Source organism: Bubalus bubalis, chromosome 3, assembly GCF_019923935.1.
Source record: "Bubalus bubalis isolate 160015118507 breed Murrah chromosome 3, NDDB_SH_1, whole genome shotgun sequence".
Lineage (NCBI taxonomy): Eukaryota > Metazoa > Chordata > Mammalia > Artiodactyla > Bovidae > Bubalus > Bubalus bubalis.
This window is the reverse complement of record NC_059159.1, coordinates 134,261,185-134,284,375: the sequence shown is the minus strand read 5'-3', so window position 1 is coordinate 134,284,375 and position 23,191 is coordinate 134,261,185. Positions and strand designations below refer to the sequence as shown.

At 42.1% G+C, this 23,191-nt stretch overlaps 2 protein-coding genes across 5 annotated transcripts in view; one reads left to right on the top strand and one right to left on the bottom strand.

The window, feature by feature from the left end:
- DOCK5 (dedicator of cytokinesis 5) overlaps positions 1-23,191 on the bottom strand; it is a 281,525-nt gene that overhangs the window by 91,587 nt on the left and 166,747 nt on the right. For all 4 annotated transcript variants that reach the window (XM_044940174.2, XM_044940175.2, XM_044940173.2 and 1 more), the window contains exons 16-21: positions 19,073-19,145; positions 15,570-15,673; positions 14,285-14,468; positions 6,621-6,718; positions 6,313-6,402; positions 3,750-3,850 (exon numbers count right to left, since the gene is read on the bottom strand). In XM_044940174.2, the coding sequence (XP_044796109.2) occupies positions 3,750-3,850; positions 6,313-6,402; positions 6,621-6,718; positions 14,285-14,468; positions 15,570-15,673; positions 19,073-19,145 (650 nt within the window). The remainder of the gene's footprint in view (positions 1-3,749; positions 3,851-6,312; positions 6,403-6,620; positions 6,719-14,284; positions 14,469-15,569; positions 15,674-19,072; positions 19,146-23,191) is intronic.
- LOC123465598 (mitotic-spindle organizing protein 1) lies at positions 4,174-5,257 on the top strand. The gene has a single exon (XM_045165102.1). The coding sequence runs from the start codon at positions 4,206-4,208 to the stop codon at positions 4,446-4,448; it is 243 nt and encodes an 80-aa protein (XP_045021037.1). The 5' UTR covers positions 4,174-4,205; the 3' UTR covers positions 4,449-5,257.

Here is a 23,191-nt window from a genome sequence, read left to right as displayed (position 1 = left end):
GAAAAGCATCAATGGGGCAAAGTGGTATTCTGGGGCCTAAGGTACACGATACAAAAGGGAACTTGGCTTCCCAGGGAAGTAGAAGTCATAACTATAGTAATTATTTCTTCTAGAAATTTCTTCTTCACTGCAGTCTAGGCTTAGAGCTTCCCTTCTGCTTAGAAACAAGGGATAGTTTCTTTTCCTTTGCAGGATTCTTTTTAAAAGGATCAAGAAAAAGAGCTGAAGGGATGCGAATTGTGAGGGTATTTTAATCTCTAGTATGTTATACAGGGGCTTCCCACTTGGCTCAATGGTAAAGAATCCGCCTGCCAATGTAGGAGACGTGGGTTTGATCCGTGGGTCATGAATATCCCCTGGAAGAGGAAATGGCAACCTACTCCAGTATTCTTGTCTGGGAAATCCCATGGACAGAGGAACCTGGTGGCCTACCGTCCATGGCGTCACAAAGAGTAGGACATGACTTATTGACTAAAACAACAACAACATGTTATGCCAACTTTTTCAATGTTCCTGTAAGGATGGACTTGTCTGCCTAAGTAGCCACCTTAAAGGAAATCTAATTCCCTCCAATCTGCCCCAACTTTTTAGAATCCCCAAATTGGAACCAGATGAAACTTTTATTGTATGGAAAGAAGAGCATCCCAGAGTTCTGAGCATCTGAACAGATAAAACTGCTCTGGGATTGCTCTTTATGTTTTTCTAGAGTCTTTGGACTAGCATTGTTTTAATCTTGGGCCATCTCACATTTTTGAGGGCACTGAAATTTTGATCTTTTTTTCTGGGAATCTTTTTGAGTTTTCCCCGTATTAAGAAAAATTCATAGCAATCATGTAGAATTGATCAATTATTGCAAATCAACTCAGATTACCAGAAGCACACCACTTGGAGTCCTGCACTTGGCTCTGTGTAATAAAGATCCAATGACAGGATTTCATCTTTTTCTTTTTTTGAGTATATAGTTGACTTAAAATGTTGTGTTAGTTTAAGGTGTACAGCAGAGTGCATCAGTGACACATATACATATACCCACTCTGTTTTTAATGTTTTTCCCATATAGGCCATTACAGAATACTGAGTAGAGTTTCCTGTACTATATGGTAGGTCTTATTATTAATAGTTATCTATTTTATATACAGTAGTGTAAATGTAGTTGTGTATATGTCAATCTTATATGTCAATGTGTCAGACTTTATTTTTCTGGGCTCCAAAATCACTACAGATGGTGACTGCAGCCATGAAATTAAAAGACGCTTACTCCTTGGAAGGAAACTTATGACCAACCTAAATAGCATATTCAAAAGCAGAGACATTACTATACCAACAAAGGTTCGTCTAGTCAAGGCTATGGTTTTTCCTGTGGTCATGTATGGATGTGAGAGTTGGACTGTGAAGAAGGATGAGCGCCGAAGAATTGATGCTTTTGAACTGTGGTGTTGGAGAAGACTCTTGAGAGTCCCTTGGACTGCAAGGAGATCCAACCAGTCCATTTTGAAGGAGATCAGCCCTGGGATTTCTTTGGAAGGAATGATGCTAAAGCTGAAACTCCAGTACTTTGGCCACCTCATGCAAAGAGTTGACTCACTGGAAAAGACTCTGATGCTGGGAGGGATTGGGGGCAGGAGAAGGGGATGACAGAGGATGAGATGGCTGGATGGCATCACTGACCCAATGGACGTGAGTCTCAGTGAACTCCAGGAGTTGGTGATGGACAGGGAGGCCTGGCGTGCTGCAATTCATGGGGTCGCAAAGAGTCGGACACGACTGAGCAACTGATCTGATCTGATCTGATCTGTCAATCTTCCAATTTACCCCTCCCCTCCTGTATCCCCTGGTAACCATAAGTTTGTTTTCTCCATCTGTGACTGTACTTCTACTTTGTAAATAAGTTTGTTTGTATTATTTGTACATCACTTTGCCAAGGGTCCGTATAGTCAAAGCTTGGTTTTTCCAGAGTTGGACCACAAAGACGACTGAATGCCAAAAAATTAATGCTTTTAAATTGTGGTGCTGGAGAAGATTCTTGAGAATTCCTTGAAGTGAAACGAATTCAAACAAGTCAATCCTAAAGAAAATCAACCCTGAATATTCACTGGAAGGACTGATGCTGAAGCTTCAATACTCTGGCCATCTGATGCAAAGAGCTGACTCATTGGAAAAGATGCTGGGAAAGACTGAAGTCAGGAGAAGGGGATGACAGAGGATGAGATGGTTGGTTGGCATCACTGACTCAATGGACACGAGTTTGAGCAAACTCCGAGAGATAGCGAAGGACAGGGAACCCTGGCGTGCCACAGTCCATGAGGTCACAAAGAGTCGGACACAACTGAGCGACTGAACAACAACTTTTTTTTTTAGATTTCACAAATAAGTAAGATCATATGAAGGATTTTGTCTCTTGTGGCTATTGCCTTGGAAATTTAGGCTACTGGGTGTAAAGAGCTGCCTCATTGGTTTATCTGCTGCTTCCCTGAACCCAGTGGGCATTATATCCATTGTGTTAATTGCTGATTATGCTTTAATGTCACTTATGTTTTATTACATTTTTGAACCATTATGCAGATAAAACCGAGAACTTTCTTGTTTAGTTCAGAAAAAGACACATGGGATCAAAGGTCTGAATGACAGTGCAGGTCAGCAGGTAGCCTGAGAGATCAGCTGCCAACAACGGGCACAATCAGGCATAAGCCACGTGAGAAACATCCCTGCCATCTCAACTACACTCCTGTCACTGTCGTGTTGCTATGCACAAAAACCAGAATGCAAGGGGCTGAGGGACAGGCTGCACTGTGGTGAGCTGGGCACTGCAAGGCAAAGCTCGGAGTAAACACCAGTCAGGTCTCATAATCCAAAGACAGAAAGAAGGCTTCACTCTGGGAAAGGTGGGGACCATTCCCTTTTATGTAAAAGAAAGAAAACTCAACCATCTTCTATCCTCTAAGCCAGTGGTCCCCAACTTTTCTGGCACCAGGGACCAGTTTTGTGGAAGACAATTTTTATACAGACCAGGGAAATAGAAAATAGTTTTCAGGATGATTCTCATAAGGAGTTTGTAATCTAGATCCCTTGCATGCACAGTTAATAGGAGGGTTCACTCCTATGAGAATCTAATGGCACCATTGGTCTGATAGCAGGCAGAGCTCAAGCGATGATGTGAGGGATGGGAAGTGGCTGTAAATACAGATGAAGCTTCCTTCACGGGATCACCAGCCACTCACCACCTGCTGCGGGACCTGGTTCCTATCAGGTCACTGACTGGTACCAGCCCATGACCTGGGGGTTGGGGACCCCTGCTCTAAGCAATGACTTCTACAAAGCATTCGTTGTATAGAGTTGAGGGCATGACCTACAGTTCTATCACATGTGGTCCTCCTTCACCTTCTGATTGATCCCATTAGCACCTCTGGTGATCCCACTGACACCCACCTCCTAAGATCTTGGGTAGGGTCCTCTGTCCTGGATCATGCTCCTAACAACTTCAACTCCTCACCTATAGATGCTCTGGATTCTTAAGGCAGTACAGCCTTATCTCTTCCATAACTTCCCTTAGATGAGGGCCTGAATATAATCCTTTTTCCATAGTTGGAATTGTTGGATGGTTCCCACTTTTCACCAGGAAGTTTAGCACAAGGTTCTGTACTTTAGAGGTGCAGGTCCTCAGCTCATGGCCTTTTGGTTTCTCAGCAACCCAGCCCCTGGAGCACAAACCAACAAACCAACCACAGACCCTTCCTGGGCCTAGTACTCACACATAGGCCAGAGTGGCGCTGAAGTGCTTGTAAATGTAGGTCTCGAGAACAGGGTTGAAATGCTGGAACTTGATGTCTCCTATCAGTGAAATAATAAACACCTGCCAAAGGTGAAAAATATAAATAGTAGTACAGCACAAACCCTGGCATTCAGTCAACAAGCTGGGTCTCAATGTATGGGGTCTTCTTTTCCTTCTGGATTATTTTGGCAGTGTCCCCAACATTACTATTCCAGAGCTGAAGAGAAGTCTCAGGTTTCTTTTTATTTAACATCAACAGAGAGACCATGAAGTGTCAGGCACTGTGGTAAATGCTGGGAGGAAGACAATACAATCCAGCACCCCTGGCCTCAGAGAGCTGACAGCCACAGAGAGCGGGCGGGCACAGGTAAACACGTCAGGGAAGAAAACGGGAGTTCCGGGTCAGGCCCTTCGCCCGCCTCCCTCGGCCTCCGCCATGGCTAGTAGCAGTGGCGCAGGGTCGGCGGCAGCGGCAGCGAATCTGAATGCGGTGAGGGAGACCATGGACATCCTACTTGAGATTTCAAGAATTTTGAATACTGGATTAGATATGGAAACTCTGTCTATATGTGTGCGGCTTTGTGAACAAGGAATTAACCCAGAAGCTTTATCATCAGTTATTAAGGAACTTCGCAAGGCCACAGAAGCCTTAAAGGCTGCTGAAAATATGACAAGCTGACTTTCTGAAGAAATCCTGATGGGCTCTGTCAAGCTGTGTAAGAAGACTGAAGATTGCGTTGTAGTCAAGAACACACAATGAAATCACTGCATGTAGCAATGTGGAAACATTGTCTTTTTTAAAAGAATTATAAACCATAGCTTTATAAATCAGTGGAAAGTGGCTTACAGAGAAAACTATCAGTTGTGTTTACATCACATCTTTTTTTTTTTTTTTTTTCTTTAACTGCTCTAATGCTTTGGCATTGTTGTGTTCATATTTATGTATTCCTAATTTATAGCTCTGATAGCTTTAATTTTCTAAGCAGTCTGTCCATCAGATGTGCACATCTGCTGTGCCTGGGTGAACTATAGTGGAACCCCTCAGCAGTAATGTTGTAGTTAAGACTTGTTGACATTTCCATTATAAACTTAAATTTTGAATTGTTTATGCAAAATAACTGTGGATTTATGTTGTATTAGGCTGAAAGTTGACAGAATTTCCGCTACCATGTGTGGATTTTTGATTTAGATTCATTATGCATATCAGAATCTTGTTTTTTTATAAGAACATGGAAAACGTGTTGTTAATCTGCTCTTTAACAAAAAATATTTCTTTTCTAAACATAAAGTTTGAGTGGCAGTTAATAGTGTGACCCAGATCATATTAATATTGATTGAAAAGTAAAACTTTCAGAAAACTTAGATTTTAAAGGTAATGACAGTGCTTAGCTTAGTATTATTTGTCATTTGATTCATTTAAATTTAGGGAAGATATTTAATTTAGAATGTTTTTCTAAGTTTTTAATTCATAATGAAACAATTCCAACATGAAAAGTCTTTTTACTTTTGTTTAATAAAAATAATTTGAGTACTTAAAAAAAAAAAAAAAAAAAAAAAAAAGAAAACGGAATCGGAGGGGGCAGGGTGTGGGGAGGGGTTTCCTGGAGAATAATAGATACTATCGCAAGGATACAGCTAATGCTCTCCTCAGCGCAGTGTGGGTGCCCCTAAAAACTGAACTTCACCAGACTTCTGGGTCTCAATTTTCTGCTCAGATGTTAACTCTTATCAGGTGACATCTTATCACTACCAGACACATAACCAACAAATAACCACTTTGCACCTACTTATGATGCACACATGTGTGCTTAGTCACTCTGCCATTTTTGAGTCTTTCCAACCCTATGGACTGCAGCCCACCAGGCTCCTCTGTCCATATTTCCCAAGCAAGAATACTGGAGTGGGTTGCCATTTCTTTCTCCAGGGGATCTTTGCCATCCAGGGATGAAACCTGGGTCTCCGGCATCTCCTGCATTGCATGTGGTTACTTTACCACTGAGCCACCTGGGAAGCCCATGTTCTGGTTTAGGGCCAATTTTAAATCAAGTTAAAGGGATTCCTTATGTCAAATGTAGTAAAATACCTCATTTTCCCGAATGAGAAAGAAAAAGCATATCAAAAAGGAAGATTTAACAGGAATTGAAGAAAAAAGGTCTTGACTATAAGTCAATCATATCTAGGTACCACCCTGGTGGTCCAGTGGTTAAGAATCCATCTTCCAATGCAGGGGACATAGATTCAATCCTGGGCTGGGGAATTAAGATCCCACATGCCATGGGGCAACGAAGCCTGAGCACTACAGCTAGAGAGAAGTTCAAGCACTGCAACTAAGACCCATCACAGCCAAAAATAAATAAATAAAAATTTTAAGAAGTCAATTGTATCTAACATTACTTCTGGGAATGTTGCCTCAAGAACTCATCAGAGAGACGTATACAAATATTTATGCAGGAGGATATTGTCACCATTATTTATAGTAGTGAACTATCAAAAACCACAAAGTTGTGTAAATGAACACTAGGTTAACATGCATAATTGCTTACCAGTGCATCAAACACGAGGAAGTCATATGTTTCATCATCTGACATTTCCATCATGATGTTAAAAAGTGCATCTAGTGTATCTTGCAAAAACTGAAGATAAGAAACAGAGAGAGGTTATCTGGTGAGTGCAGAAATACGAAGAGAATTAGATTTCAAAAGAAGAGGTTTAAAAATAGCGTTTTCCTAAAAACTGGCACACTTGCTTCCCAATGTAGACTAAGGGTTACGTTTACACCCACTGGGTTCACTTAAGATACTGAACTAAGGATGCAGTGGCTGTAGCCTTATCTGTGAATAAATAAACATACCTTCACAATCTCTCCTCCATCCACCTCCATTAACTTCTTCAAGTTGTGTTTAATATTCTGAGGGCTTGAGCGCCAATTTAACAAGCCTAACAGGTCAACTGGGAAGAACAACCACAAACCATAAGCGTTAGACACAGATTTGCAGAGCAACCCACACACACAGCTCTGCAGAGAAGATCATTGCTCCTGCAGCTGGCTAGAACCTTACGCAGTCTTTTAATTTACTGTCTCTTACCTAACTCAAAGAAAACCTTTTAGTCCTCTTTCCTTCTTCACAGAGGAAAAAAAACCAACCACAAATGTACAAGAACCTAAAACAATTCCTGAACAGAATGCACACCTCTCATGTAAGATATCACCGTCTTACACATGAATCACTTAAATAACCTACCGACCTTTAATTTGCTGCACTGCTTAATTTGTCCCTTGTCACTCTGTGTGTCTTGATGGATGCAGAGGGGAAAACAAACTTACAGATGTACATTAATTCATTTAAATATCACATCCACACTGAAGAGATTTCATTGATTTTTTTTAACTTAAAAACAATTTATTTTATGTTGGAGTATCATTGATCTACAATGCTGTGTTAGTTTCAGGTGTACAGCAAATGATTTAGCTATAGTGAGTGAGTGAAAGTCACTCTGAAATGTCTGACTCTTTGCAACCCCATGGACTACACAGCCCACCAGGTTCTTCAGTCCATGGAATTTTCCAGGCAAGGATACTGGATGGGTAGCCATTCTTTTCTCCAGGGGATCTTCCCTGGGTCTCCCAGGAATCAAACCCGGGTCTCCTGCATTGCAGGCAGATTCTTTACCATCTCTGAACTACCAGGGAAGCCTGATTTAGTTGTAAGAATATGTAATATGTATACGTAAAAAGAATATATAAATATTTATGTTCTTTTTCAGAGTCTATTCCCCATACAGATTATTACAGAGAATTGTTATATAAGAATAAATAAGAATTATATAGGAATATATAAGAATATATACTGTAATATATGAGTATACATAATATATAAGAATTATATGTAAGAATACAGTTATAGTAATGTATAATATGTAAATATATATAATACATAATTATATATATAAATATATAAAAATTATATATTCATATATATATGTATATATGTTCTTTTTCAGATTCTATTTCCCATATAGATTATTACAGAGAACTACTCTGAGTAGAGTTCTGTGTGTTATTCAGTAAGTCCTTGATGGCTACCTATTATATAGGTATGTATATGTATTTTACAGGTGTGTATATGTTAATCTCAACCTCCTAATTTATCCCTCCACCCCACTTGTCCCCTTTGGTAACCATAGAACAGATTCTGTTTCATTTTATTTGTTTCATTTTTGAGATGAAGAAACTTAAGCTTTGTGAAATTATATTACCCGCCTTAGATTACACAACTGCCAGAGAACAGCATGAATGGAATTTAATAACAGATTTTCTGATTCCCCAAAACTGCGTCCTTGCTATTCTATCATACTCCCTCCCAGAGTTCTTCAAAGAAATAAAACAGATGGCAAATCAGATGGGTTGCTATACTGAAGGATGGTAGAACAGATGAATGGCCTGCAGGGTAACACTGCGACAAAAATCTTTGGGTGTTTTTGGACTTAAAATGCAGAATTTGGGATCTATAAACCACTTACAATGGGCTTCCCTAGTGGTTCAGTGGTTAAGAATTCACCTGCAATGCAGGAGACCCAGGTTCGATCCTCGGGTTAGGACGATCTCCTGGAGAAGAAAATGGCAATTCAACCCAGTATGCTTGCCTGGGAAATCGCATGGGCAGAGGGGCCTGGTGGACTACAGTCCATGGGGTCACAAGGGTCAGACACGACTTAGCAACTACACAACCACAAGCCATTTACAGGTCTAATGAATGTCTAGATACTAAAAGTGTCACTTTTGTGTCATACTAAAGCAGGCATCTGGACCATTACTACTTTATCATTTTGTCTAGTGCATCAAGTTACTATTACTATTCATAGAGCATTTTTTTAGTAAGCGTAGCACTATGTATTTTTTAATCAATGGATTTGTATAAACACATATATAAGTAGTTGAAAATGTATTCTGTTCATGAGAACAGCCAGTTTGCTTCAGTGTGTTTGTTTTACTGGCATGCACATGTTTAGTTCCTGGGAAGCCTCCAATGCCTAGAGACATCCCACTGTCAACAAAATAAAATCCCAATAGCATTCACAGTAGAAGGTGCTAAGGTCCCTCCTAGGGTTTGCCTGTCAACCCATCACAGGCAGACAGATCAACTCAATACTCCCCAAGCTGTGGCATGCTCTTCAATCATTTCCTGTCTTTACTTCCCTTTGTTTGAAATGCCCAGAAATACTGTACTGCTTTGACCAAAAATTTCGTTCAGGTTTTATCCATATGCTGTTACAGAGGGACTTCCCTGGTGGTCCAGTGGTTGAGAGTCTGCCTTCCAATGCAGGGAACACAGGCTTGATCCCTCATCAGGGAATTAGGTGGAGAAGGAAATGGCAGCCCACTCCAGTGTTCTTGCCTGGGGAATCCCAGGGACGGGGGAGACTGGTGGCCTGCCATCAATGGGGTCGCACAGAGTCGGACATGACTGAAGCGACTTAGCGGCAGCAGGGAATTAGGATTCCACATTCTACTCTACGGGACAACTAAGCCCATGCGCTGCAACTACCGAGCTCACACACTCAGAAGCCTGCTTGGTGCAACTGGAGACAAACCCGCACACCATAACCAACATCTGGTGCAGCCAATAAATAATGTGTGCTTAGCTGCTCAGTTGTGTCTGACTCTTGTGCAACCCCACAGACTACAGCCCGCCAGGCTCCTCTGTCCATGGGATTTCCCAGGCAAGAATACTGGAGTGGGTTGCCATTTCCTTCTCCAGGGGATTTTCCCAACCAGGGATCGAACCCAGGTCTCCTGCATTTGCAGGTGGATTCTTTACAATATGAGCCAACAGGGAAGCCCAAATAGGTAATAAAAAATTACATTTTAAAATTTATTTTTTAAAAAAGAAAAAAAAAGATGCTATGGAAAAACCCAAGCAAATTTTTTGGCCAACCCAATACTATGGATTTGGTCAGCTGCTACTTCTACCTCAAGACTTGTTTCAAACTTTATTCCCTTTGGGAAGACATAACCAATCGTTCTGTTCTATCTGCACTCCTTGTCCATATACATGTACATTAGGACAAATAAGTAACGACACACTTGACATCTTCTTGCCTCTTCCCATAGATTGAAACACTTGAGGGGAGGGACCATATTGTATTCATTCTTAAAGCCATCACACTGCTAGCCACCTAGCAGGTGTTCAGTACACGCTGGATCAGACGGCATAGCAGGATGGAATCAAAACCAGCAGCCCCAGGGAAACTGGTAGTGTACACAAGACAATTCTTCACTCCTTACATAAATACTTCAGAACAGACACTGTGCTAGACCTATCCACTAGGCACTGTCCATTCCAGCTTCCCATCTCCTATTTCTGCCCGAGGCTAGTCAACCATTCTGTTTCACTGGTTACACTTCATTTCACGAGCGCTACCTAAGGAAAAGGACTTAGATACACCATCAGCAGAGAAGAGTCACTCAGCAGATTTTAGCATCTGCCAAGCACCCGCTCATCAGCCTAGAGGTTTATTCCCTAGAGATACTTGCATGCTCCATCAACGCTCATATTAAGAATGTATTTGGCAATGGTGAACCGTAAGGTCTTAGGGCAAGAAAAGTGGTGGCACAGTCATAGAAATAGGCCTAGACTCACAGTGTTTCTGGGATTCACACAGGTTGATAAATAGCTCTGACAAACTTCGTTTCATTGCTGTAGAGTATCTATCCCATTATATGGATGTACCAGAATTTGTTCATCCATTTTACTGTCAATGAACAACCAGATGGGGGAACACTCTGCCAATCCAACGGTTAGGACTCCACACTTACACACCAAGGGTCTGGGTTCAATCCCTGGTCAGAAAACTAAGATCCTGCAAGCCAAAGCAGCACAGTCAAAAACAAAAAACAAAACAACGCCCCCAAAACCAGATGGGTTGTTTGTGGTTTTGAGACATCATAAACAACTGTGCTGTGTACATTCTCGTATGCCTCCCGGTTTACAGGTACAGCTGCTTATCTAAGGTATAAAACTAGAGTATATTTCTGGGTTATCAGGAATGACCACCTTCAACCATATCAGATACTACCTAAATGTTATCCAAAGTTGTTCCAACTTACGTCTCCATCACAAGTATGTAAGAATTCATGATCCTCTAATTGACAGTCCTCAAATTTAGGGTAGTGATTACCTTTGGGAAAAGATGAGGACCGCAACATTAAAAAAAAAAATGACAAAAGAAAAAAACCCTAAATTTTGCTACAAATATGTATTTTCAGATCCAACTCCATTACTTATGAGTTCAGGCACAGTATTAGGTAAGGTGTTACAGAAAAACTTGAATGCACTTTTTGGCCGGCCTAATATTTCAGTTTCTTACCTCATCATTCTGATCAGCATATTGAGATTAATGATAACAACATGGGTGTCTTCCTGTGCTAGGATGTCCATGGGTAAAATGAGACAGCTGTGAAAGCCTGGTGCAAGGCCCATACCTGCAGAGACTTGACTCCCCTCTCCCTTTTCTAGAACAAATCTATTCTCACCCTCCAAACGGTCCAGCAACAAAATGATCCCATATAAATCGAGCTGTTCTAGTTTCGAAAAAATTCATAAAGTAATGAAAGCACCTACAGGCTCTGTCTGTGACAAAGTCCAGTGGCTTTTGACCTTTGGAGTCCAAACAGCCCTCCAAAGGCTAAGGAACAACACCTTTGGTCAGTCTCCGTGTAAAAGGAGAACAGATACATTCCTGATCAGCAAACGCCCTCGTACAGTTGACGGTTTACTCATGTTCCTCAGCTTCTTCTTTCTCAAGAATAAATTGAACTGGTTCTTTATCATTCCCATCATATTAGAAGAAAGCAGAGAAACAACAACACTTACGATCTGCTGCTGGGAATACCCTGTCTTTTCAAATATGCACAAGGCTGCCCTATCTGTCCCCTCTTCCTACTCCTATCCAGGCTGACAGCAGGTGAGATCAAGTGACTTGTCCAAGATGAACCAGCTAGCAAGTGGCAGAGCTGGGAGCTGAACCCAGGCAACTGGCTCCAAATTCTCCTTATATATTTAAACAAAACTAAGGTTATGTTCTATGTATTGTTAACATTTTCCTATGTATTTGTTTTGAAATCCTGAGTTGGCCCAAAAGTTCATTTATGTTTCTCTGAGGATGTTACAGAGGAACCTGAATGAACATTTTTGGCCAAGCCAGCTTTTTTTCACAGCCTCATATATTTCATCATTTAATAACATTATAGACTTTGACCTGATCCCCAACTACTGGACATCTGGATTGTTTGCATGTTCCCCCATTATGAATAATAGGGAAACCTCCTTCTACAAAAATCTTTGTGCACATCCCTCATTGTCCATTTACGTTCACTTTTTAGGGGTCACAGTACTAGACCAAAGGGTCTGAAAATAAATATTTAAAAACTGATACACCTTCTTAATCATTTCCAATATGATGCTAAAGCTGAAACTCCAGTACTTTGGCCACCTCATGCGAAGAGTTGACTCATTGGCAAAGACTCTGATGCTGGTTGGGATTGGGGGCAAGAGGAGAAGGGGACGACAGAGGATGAGATGGCTGGATGGCATCACTGACTTGATGGACATGAGTCTCAGTGAACTCCGGGAGTTGGTGATAGACAGGGAGGCCTGGCGTGCTGCGATTCATGGGGTCGCAAAGAGTCGGACACGACTGAGCGACTGATCTGATCTGATTTAACCTTTTATCAACAATTTATTTATACTTACTTTTTCCCTAACAACGGTTATATCATTGATACAGTTTTGACATGTAAGCTCAGAATGCTTTCTGGCTTCATTTTTAAGGTGTTTCTCTTTTCCTTATTAATAGACTTTATTTTGGAGAAGGAAATGGCAACCCACTCCAGTATTCTTGCCTAGAGAATCCCGTGGACAGGGGAGCCTGGTGGGCTGCTGTCCATAGGATCGCACAGAGTCAGACACGACTGAAGCGACTTAGCATGCATGCATGCACTGGAGAAGGAAATGGCAACCCACTCCAGTATTCTTGCCGGAAGAATCCCAGGGATGGAGGAGCCTGGTGGGCTGCCGTCCATGGGGTCGCACAGGGTCGGACACGACTGAAGCGACTCAGCAGCAGCAGCCACAGCAGTCTTTATTTTTTTGAGCAGTTTTAGGCTTGCAGAAAAAATTGAGCCCAAAGTGCAGAGTTCCCAAATACCCCTTCAAGGTTGCAGAGTTTCCAGTATTATTAACATCCTGCATTACTGTAGTACCTTTATTACAACCGATGAGCCAACGCTGATAAAGATCATTAACTCAAGGCTGTCGTTTAAGTTAGGCTTCACTCCGTATATTCTGTGGGTATGGACAAATGTCCAGTGACATATATCCCTGTACCCATTAGGGTATCATTTAGCGTATAGCTTTACTGTCCTAAAAATCCCTCTTCTTTGTCTGTTCATCCCTCCCTCTCTCCCCGAGCCCTTTGTAATCATGGATCTTTTCATGTCTTTATAGTTTTGCCTTTTTTCTGGCTTCATTTTTGGTGCATGCTTCTACTTTCCCATAAGTAATAGCTCTAAGCCTCACTCTAGACACTTGCTCAAGTTGAAATACTATCCATATTCTCTACCCAACCATGATTCACCAAAATAAATCTTTAGACCCTTTCTAAAGATCGAACACATGCTATCTGATCCTTGAGTGTCCCTTATATCTCAGCTGCTTTGTCTACCTTTTCATCTCCCTAAGGCAGAGCCCCAACTCTTCTCAAAGGTCAAAGGGACGAATCATCTACACAGCACAGGGGATACAGAATTTTTAAAGCAAGTCCCCAGAGCATCTAACCCTTGGATCACTATATTCAGCAGGACTCCTTAGAAATTACATAGGTTAAATGAATAAGAAGCTATTATTGGCTATCAAATGCCATGATATACACAAGAGAAGTTAAAATTGCTATCAGATTTCAAGAAGGGACAAAGTAAAGCTGACTCTGAACTGCTCAGCTGATTTTAATGAAAACTCTCTGACTGCTTGAGAAAAAAATGGGGAAAGAGGAGTCTACATGGCAACAGATGGAAAGGCTAACAGGAAATCCTCCCTGCTCTTTGCCATCCTTCTTGAGCAAGGCACTGATATTTGCCTGCCAGGGTCCTTCCCCTGCTACCACAATCTCTCATTACACACATTATACAAAGAACGGTATTAGAGCTCTTTGCTGCACTGAAGGAATGAAACATAAGACCTTCAAATTTTATAGCCTCCATTAGAATACATTTGTAGGTTTTACCATATTTAAAAAACACCAGGTTTTTCATCCTGGTTCAAAGATAGACAAAGAAGCCTCATAAAAAGCTTTAGCTATCTAATAGTTCTACCTAGAACATCATGCAAAGAGCAGAATCCAGAAAGCCTAGGACCCCATCTCAGAAGACAGATGGTCCAGTCTCTTGAATTTAACAAAGGAGCCCAGGAGGACCCAATAGAAAACCCATTCTGGTGTCATTCTGGTCACCACGCCTACCATTCTGGGTGAGCTTCGTGGAACATATGAGGGTGGCAATCTGAAAGCTGTCCTTTGTGCTGTCTTTGGCTGGTGCAAAGTTGGATGAGTTTTTAGATGCTTGGAGCTCCTTTTCTTCCATCTCCACCTTGGTTCCAGGCAAGGTCAGGTAGAATTTAGCATCTTCCATCTTCTTGTTGTCACCCTGCAAAGGAAGCATGTCAGGGACGCCAGAGAGTAGACAAAATCTCGTGGATGCAAATAAAATAATATTTATCGTGAGCACAGTGTATTTCTAGCATAAGAAACAAAGTTTTTATAGTAGATCCCTTCTAACTCTGAGGTGTTATGATATTTTTCAAAAATCTGAGCCTAGAAATAATTTAAACATTGTATGAAAATGGAATAAGTAATGAAGCAGAAATCAGTATCCTAGTCTGTGTTATAAATATGTAAGTAAAGAGTAAGGATGGTTTTCTTGAACGTGTAAATTGTCACAGTTATACTTCATTGGGTCCCCTGAGAAGAAACAGCCAGCCATGGCTTCCAACACTACTTCTGAGCTCAGGAGCTATAAAAAGAAATACACTTCAGGCAGCTTCATCTCAGAAAAGCTATCAACTGAAAAAATCCTCCTTGATGTTGTTGGACAAATGAGATCTTCTCAATATCTACTTTCGACTCTAAAATCTCAGTGGGAATGAGAGCTCTGCAGCACTCAGATGGAAGAATAAGGACAAAACTGATACCGGAGGAAGAGAGGCCCCAGAGCACAGAAACGGTGCCTGGCTCATGCTGATATGAAAACCACATCCTACCACACCCACCACCTGCTAACCCAGCCCAAAAGTGCAGTTATCAACGCTCCACAAGCGGTGATGCAAAGAACAGAAAGCCAGAGAACGACCTCTGGCTGTTCACCTCCATGATGCCATTTGCAGAAGAAGGAGGGACCATCCTTTAAAAAAAGAAAAAAAATTTTTTTTTTTTTCTTGGCCATGCTGAACAGCATATGGGATCCAAGTTTCCCAACCAGGGATCGAACCCACGCCCCTGCAGTGGAAGTGTGACTGGCGGTCCCCACTGGACCATCAGGGAAGTCCCAGGACCATCATTTATTAGACTGAAGGGGATGGGAGTCCATGAAGCTAGTGTGACCACAGTCCTCTGGGATTCGAGACTGGTAGGTGCGAACACATACAGCTCTAGAGAAGTTTCTGATAGTTATACACAAAGTCTAAAAGGAGTTTTCAGAATCATTTTCAGAGGGAGTAAGGAGGTCCTCGGTCTCTTTCTTTAGCACCACCTTATACACCACCAGATCGTGCCTCCCGTCCTGCAGAGTGGTGCCATTTATGTTCATCAGCTTCACAAAGGACACGCCAAAGGCTCGCTCCGATTTATCTCTGGCTGAAAAGACAAGAATATGTGTCTGAGCGGGGCAGAAGAGTACCAGGAGTGACGGCTATCACAGCTGACGGCTCTGCAGTCAGGTGTTCGACCGCACACTCATCAGTTAGTTCAGTGAGCTCCAATAAGCCATATGGATTGTCCATGTCACTGCCTCCCTGAAGGAAACAGTTCCTTAACTGAAATCTTCTGGTGCCCCCCACACATACCCTGCTCTTCCTATATTTATGAATGAATGACAACAGAATCCACTCAAACATCCAATCAGAACAACGAGTATCGACACTGACCCCACCTCCAGGCTAAGCCCACATCCCGAGAGCCTCTGGACACCTCTTCTCTCCATTCCTGCTGTTCCCTCCTGAGTCCAGGCCACCCTCATCACTTCCCTGTATTCCCATAAGCTCTTCATAACAGGTCTCTCTGTCTTTAGCCCTTCACCACCCAACATCTCTCCACTCTTTGGTATGAATTTCCAAAATCAAACCTAATCAGGTCAAATGCCATGCTTCCAAACCATTCCATGGGCTATCTCACTACTGCTGTTTTAAAACAGACTCAGTAGGTATGTATGTACACTCTGTATATATGTATTTAGTTATATTTTGTTGCACTGGGTCTTTGATGCTGTACATGGACTTTCTCTAGCTGTGCTGAGCAGGGACCACTCTCTAGTTGTGTATGGGTTTCTCACTGTAGCAGCTTCTCTTATTTTGGAGCATGGGCTCTAGAGCACAGGCTGAGTAACTATGGTGTATGGGCTTAGTTGCTCCTCAGCAAGTAGGATCTTCCCAGGCCAGTGATGAAATCTGTGACCCCAGCATTGGTAGGCAGATTCCTAGCCACTGGACCACCAGGGAAGTACCTTAGCAAGTATTTTATTTATTATATTTCAAGGTTTGTGGACAGCAAGGAGATCAAACCAGTCAATCCTAAAGGAAATCAATCCTGAATATTCACTGGAAGGACTGATGCTGAAGCTCCAATACTTCGGCCACCTGATGCGAAGAGCTCGCTCATTGGAAAAGACCCTGATGCTGGGAAAGACTGAGGGCAGGAGGAGAAGGGGCAACAGGATGAGATGCTTGGATGGCATCACCAACTCCATGGACACGAGCTTGAGCACACTCCAGGAGACAGTGAAGGACAGGGAAGCGTGGTGTGCTGTAGTCCATGGGGTTGCAGAGTCAGACACAACTTAGCCACTGAACAATAACAAGGCTGTGATGCTATCTAAGGTTTCTGTTCCTCTCTTTTTCCAAGATGCCAATGTGCCAGGAAAAGGGGTTATGTGTTTCTTGTGGCATCTGGGAGGGAGAATCCAGCCTCTTGAGGAAGGAAAGGGCCTCCCTCCTGGTCTTCAGAGTTGGCCTCTGAGCTCACCATGTTCCCTACTCAGATGTCTATGGCAGGGGTGGCTCGTGGCCCCTGCTCCCCACAGGCACACTCTAAGCTCTGCTAGGTCTCGTGTGTCCCCAGACTGGCTGAGCAGGTATCTGTTGTGAAACGATTATACTATAGTTTGTTCATATGTTCTCCTTTCGATGGCCACTTGGGCTGTGTCCAGTTTGGTTGGGGATACCATGACTAAAGCTGTTATAAATAGATACCAAATCACCACCACCACCTATATGCTTGCAATCCCCAATCATTTTGGCACCAGGGACTGGTTTCATGGAAGATAATTTCTCCACAAACCAGGGGCAGGAGGGATGGTTTCAGGATGATTCAAATGCATTTCATTTATTGTGCACTTTATTTCTATTATTATTGCATCAGCTTTACCTCAGATCATCAGGCATTAGACTCCAGAAGTTAGGGACTCCTGACCTATACAACACTCTTTAATGGCTCCTCTACAAGATGGTCTAAAAGAATCTTCACTTTTCATGACCCTGCTCCAGCCTGCCTGGAATCAGACTGCCGAGGTGTCAATCTGGGTTCTTACTAGCCCTGTGACCTTGGGCAAAGTGAAAGTAAAAGTTACTCAGTCATGTCCAACTCTTTGCAACCCCATGGACTTCTCCATGGAATTCTCCAGGCCAGAATACTGGAGTAGGTAGCTGTTCCCTTCTCCAGGGGATCTTCCCAACCCAGGGATCGAACTTGGCTGAGCCACCAGGGAAGACCAAGAACACCGGAGTGCGTAGCCTATCCCTCCTCCAGTGGATCTTCCCAGCAATCAAATCAGGTTCTCCTGCATTGCAAGGGGACTCTTTATCAGCTGAGCTACCAGGGAAACCCAACCTTGGGCTTAACATCTCTGTGCCTCACTTTCCTTATGTACAGATGTGGATAAAATAGTATGGATCTTATCAGTAGACACTAAACAAGACAGTGTATAAATATAAATACCACATGGTATCTGGTACAAACAAACTAAGAGCTTGAGAAATGCTCCTTTAGTATAATGTAGACCTGGATGAAATTACTAACATTTGACTATTTGTTACTGACCTATAAAACTGGCACTTTAAGATGGCTCAATTTAATATTATAATTGCTCCCACTTCAGCCTTCCTTTCCTTTTTCAAACACATTTCTCCACCATCACCCTTCGCTGGGCTAACCTCTGCTATCTTCAAGGCTCAGACAGGATGTAGGAAATCTTAGGAGTTGTAGGAAATCCCCAGGCAGGACTGGGTGCTAGGCTTTCACCTCCACGTCTGCTGCTGTAACACGTCACACTGATCGGACCTTCATCATCTGTTTTCATACTCATCTTTCTAACTAGATCACAGAGACTTTTCAGAGCAGTGCCTGAGTCCTGTCTGCTATTATCTATTGAGGGCCTGGCCGGCAGTCTGGTAGGCAGACGGCAGTCAAAAATTTCAGTTTGGAAGGAAGGACTGGACTTTCATGCAGTGCTGAATAAGAACAACACTTCCAGACACTTTGTAATCAATCGGAAAATAAACAATATTCTCCTCTGTTTGTACTTTAGAAAAGTCAACTCATGAACTATGATCTAAAATTTGAAATAGTTCTTTCATTAGAAAAAAATTGGGGAAACTAGAGATTAAAAACTTTTCTGGCTTCAGGATTTCTCAGCAATATGACAACATACACTGTAAATGCCTAAGAGGAAAATATAATACACAAGCATTTCCTATCTCTACCCAACTGTGAAACTCACTGTGTCAGAGAGCATCTATTAGCATCTTAGAGAACCTTAGTACTCACAGAACACATTTTGGGGAAATTCTGATACAGAATGAACAACACAAATCCTGGAAACCTAGAAAAATTCATTAAAAAATATTTCCTTAGCACCAATGAATCCTCAAAGATGCCAAATATCTTGTTCTACAGACACACAAAAGTGCTGTCAAGCAGGAGGTTTTTTTGATGAAAGATATTGTTTTGATGAAAGTATGTCATAGACCTCCTAATACTTACATTCCTGAGACGACCGGTGTCGGAAGGTAAACCTTATATGGCAGCGAGTAACTTCTTCTATAGCAATGGACACCTGCATAATAATTCAGAATTACGAGTTTATATTAATTCAGTCCTTGGCACGCAAAGCTCATTTTATAAAATGAGGCCCATTTTAGTATCTGGTCATAAGGAGTCATTGTGATAGAGTGAGATTTCGTGGAGGACTTCATTCAAGAGAGGTTTAGCTATTTCTCAAAACCAAGTGAAGCTCAAGAGATCATCTTTGCTATTTATCATAGATTCTGAAAGTGGAGATACTACAAATTTCTAGTGTCTTCTCAAGTATGAAGCAGGAGATGCTTCAGAGTGAAAACATCAGTACCTGTACCTTTCGGACTACAAGCTGTATATGAATACAGTAACATGTAGGGACTAAAATAGAAGGAAATGGCTTCCCTGGTGGCTCAGTGGTAAAGAATTCCCTGGTGGCTCAGTGGTAAAGAATCTGCCTGCCAAGGCAGAAGACCCAGGATCAATTCCTGGGTCGGGAAGGTTCCCATGAGAAGGAAATGGCAACCAACTCCAGTATTCTTGCCTGGAGAAACCGATGGACAGAGGAGCCTGGCAGGCTACAGTCCATGAGGTCACAAACAGTCAGACATGACTGAGCACATACACACACTAGAAGAAAAAGATAAAATACTGGAGAAAAGGAAGCTTTTTCTTTTTGCTGCTTATATATACAGAAGAGACAGGGAAAACAGAGGCATGAGGTAATGTAGAGAGCAGAGAATTTGTGGCAAGAGTTTAATTATGGTGTGGTTATGTAATGGGCTATTATGCAAATATCTATCAAATCTCAACATGAATCAGCCATAGGTATACATACATCCCCTCCCTTTTGAACCTCCCTCTCAGCTCCCTCCCCATCCCACCCTTCTAGGTTGATACAGAGCCCCTGTTTGAGTTTCCTGAGGCATACCACAAATTTCCATTGGCTATCTATTTTACATATGATAATGTAAGTTTCCATGTTACTCTTTCCACACATCTCATTCTGTCCTCCCCTCTCCCGATGTCCGTAAGTCTATTCTCTATGTCTGTTTCCCCATTGCTGCCCTGTAAGTAAGTTCTTCAGTACCATTCTTCTAGATTCCGTATATATGTGTTAGAATACGATATTTATCTTTCTGTCTCTGACTCACTTCACTCTGTATAATAGGTTCTAGGTTCATCCACCTCATCAGAACTGACTCAAATGCATTCCTTTTTATGGCTGAGTGTTATTCTATTGTACCTATGTACCACAATTTCTTTATCCATTCATCTCTTGATGGACATCTAGGTTGCGTCCATATTCTAGTTATTGTAAATAGTGCTGCAATGAACAAGGGATCCACGTGTCTTTTTCAATTTTGGTTTCCTCAGGGTATATGCCTAGGAGTGGGATTGCTAGGTCATATGGTGGTTTTATTCCTAGTTTAAATTTTCATGCACAGCATGACTCAAGACATATTAAGTATGTAAAATTGTGGAGGATGGTTCAGTTCAGTTGCTCAGTTGTGTCCGACTCTTTGAGACCCCATGGACTGCAGCACGCCAGCCTTCCCTGTCCATCACCAACTCCCAGAGTTCACTCAAGCTCATGTCCATGGAGTCAGTGATGCCACCCAATCATTCCATTCCATCTGTTGTCCCCTTCTCCCGCCTTCAATCATTCCCAGCATCAGGGTCATTTCAAATCAGTCAGTTCTTCGCATCAGGTGGCCAAAGTATTGGTTTCAGCTTCAGCATCAGTTCTTCCAATGACTATTCAGGACTTATTTCCTTTAGGATAGACTGGTTGGATCTCCTTGCAGTCCAAGGGACTCTTGAGTCTTCTCCAACACCACAGTTTAAAAGCATCAATTCTTCGGCACTCAGCTTTCTTTATAGTCCAACTCTCACACGACTACTGGAAAAACCAAAGCTTTGACTAGATGGAACTTTGTTGGCAAAGTAATGTCTCTGCTTTTTAATATGCTGTCTTGGTTGGTGATAACTTTTCTTCCAAGGAGCAAGTGTCTTTTAATTTCATGGCTGCAGTCACCATCTGCAGTGATTTTGGAGCCCCCCAAAAAAGTCTTCTACTGTTTCCACTGTTTCCCCATCTATTTCCCATGAAGCAATGGCACCAGACACCGTGATCTTAGTTTTCTGAAAGTTGAGTTTTAAGCCAATTTTTTCACTCTCATCTTTCACATTCATCAAGAGGCTCTTTAGTTCTTCTTTGCTTTCTGCCATAAGGGTGGTGTCATCTGCGTATCTCAGGTTATTGGTATTTCTCCCAGGAATCTTCATTCCAGCTTGTGCTTCATCCGCTCCAGCATTTCTCATGATGTACTCTGTACATAAGTTAAATAAGCAGGGTGACAATATACAGCCTTGACGTACTCCTTTTCCTGTTTGGAACCAGTCTGTTGTTCCATGTCCAGTTCTAACTGTTGCTTCCTGACCTGCATACAGATTTCTCAAGAGGCAGATCAGGTGGTCTGGTATTCCCATCTCTTTCAGAATTTTCCACAGTTTGTTATGATCCACCAAGTCAAAGGCTGTGGCATAGTCAATAAAGCAGAAGTAAATGTTTTTCTCTGGAACTCTCTCACTTTTTCCATAATCCAGCGGATATTGGCAATTTGATCTCTGGTTTCTCTGCCTTTTCTAAATCCAGCTTGAACATCTGCAAGTTCACAGTTCACTTCCTGGCTTGGAGAATCTCGAGCATTACTTTGCTGGCATGTGAGATGAGTGCAATTGTGCAGTAGTTTGAACATCGTTTGGCATTGCCTTTCTTTGGGATTGGAATGAAAACTGACCTTTTCCAGTCCCATGGCCACTGCTGAGTTTTCCAAATTTGCTGGCATGTTGAGTGCAGCACTTCGACAGCATCATCTTTTAGGATTTGAAATAGCTCAACTGGAATTCCATCACCTCCACTGGCTTTGTTCGTAGTGATGCTTCCTAAGGCCCACTTGACTTTGCATTCCAGGATGTCTGGCTCTAGGTGAGTGATCACACCATTGTGGTTATCTGGGTCATGAAAATCTTTTTTGTATAGTTCTTCTGTGTATTCTTGCCACCTCTTATTAACATCTTCTGTTTCTGTCAGGTCCATACTATTTCTGTCCTTTATTGTGCCCACCTTAGTGCATTTATTATGCCTCCAACCATTGTGGAGGATGGTTACTTCTGAATTAAGATACATGGGCAATTATTTTTTAGTTTTCTGTGGAGAATTTTTAAGACTCTGACAATCAGAAAGTCAATGTGGATAAGCAACAAAGTCCCATTGTACAGCACAAGGAACTATATTCAGCATCCTGATCTCAGCCATAATGGAAAAGAATATTCAAAAGAATGTGTGTGTGTGTGTGTGTGTGTGTGTGTGTGTGTGTGTGTGTATGGATGAGCTTCTCTGGTGGCTCGGTGGTAAAGGATCCTCCTGCTAATGCAGGAGATGTGGTTCTATCTCTGGGTCGGAAGGCTCCCCTGGAGACAGAAATGGCAACTCACTCCAGTATTCTTGCCTGGGAAATTCCATGGACAGAGAAGCTTGGCAGGCTACAGTCCATGGGGTAACAAAGAGTTGGATATGACTTAGTGACTAAACAAAAACAAAAACTACAAATACATATGGATAATGGAATTGCTTTGCTGTACAGCCAAAATTAACACAGCACTGTAAATAAATTATACTTCAATTATAAAATAATAAAAAAAGAAAGAGCTAATGGAGCCTAGGTTTCAGAAAAAGTGGGCTCTAGTGTAGACTCTTACACAGAGCAGCTAGAGGAACATGGCTGCTTCACTGCTCTGAGTTCCGTTACCTCTTTAGAAAAAGGGCTACTGTTGGGACTTCCCTTGTGGTCCAGTGATTAAGACTCTGCCTTCCAATGCAGATGGTGCCCAAGTTGGATTCCTGGTGGGGGAACTAAGATCCCCCATGCTGCTGAGTGTGGTGAACGATTAACAAAAAAAGGGGTACTGTAACTCAGACCATTTCAGTTGCAGAGCTATTGCAAGGCTCACATGAGCTGACTGATTTCAAGAGCACTTTGGAATCTGAAAACCACGTAATTAAATTGAAAAGAGACCCAG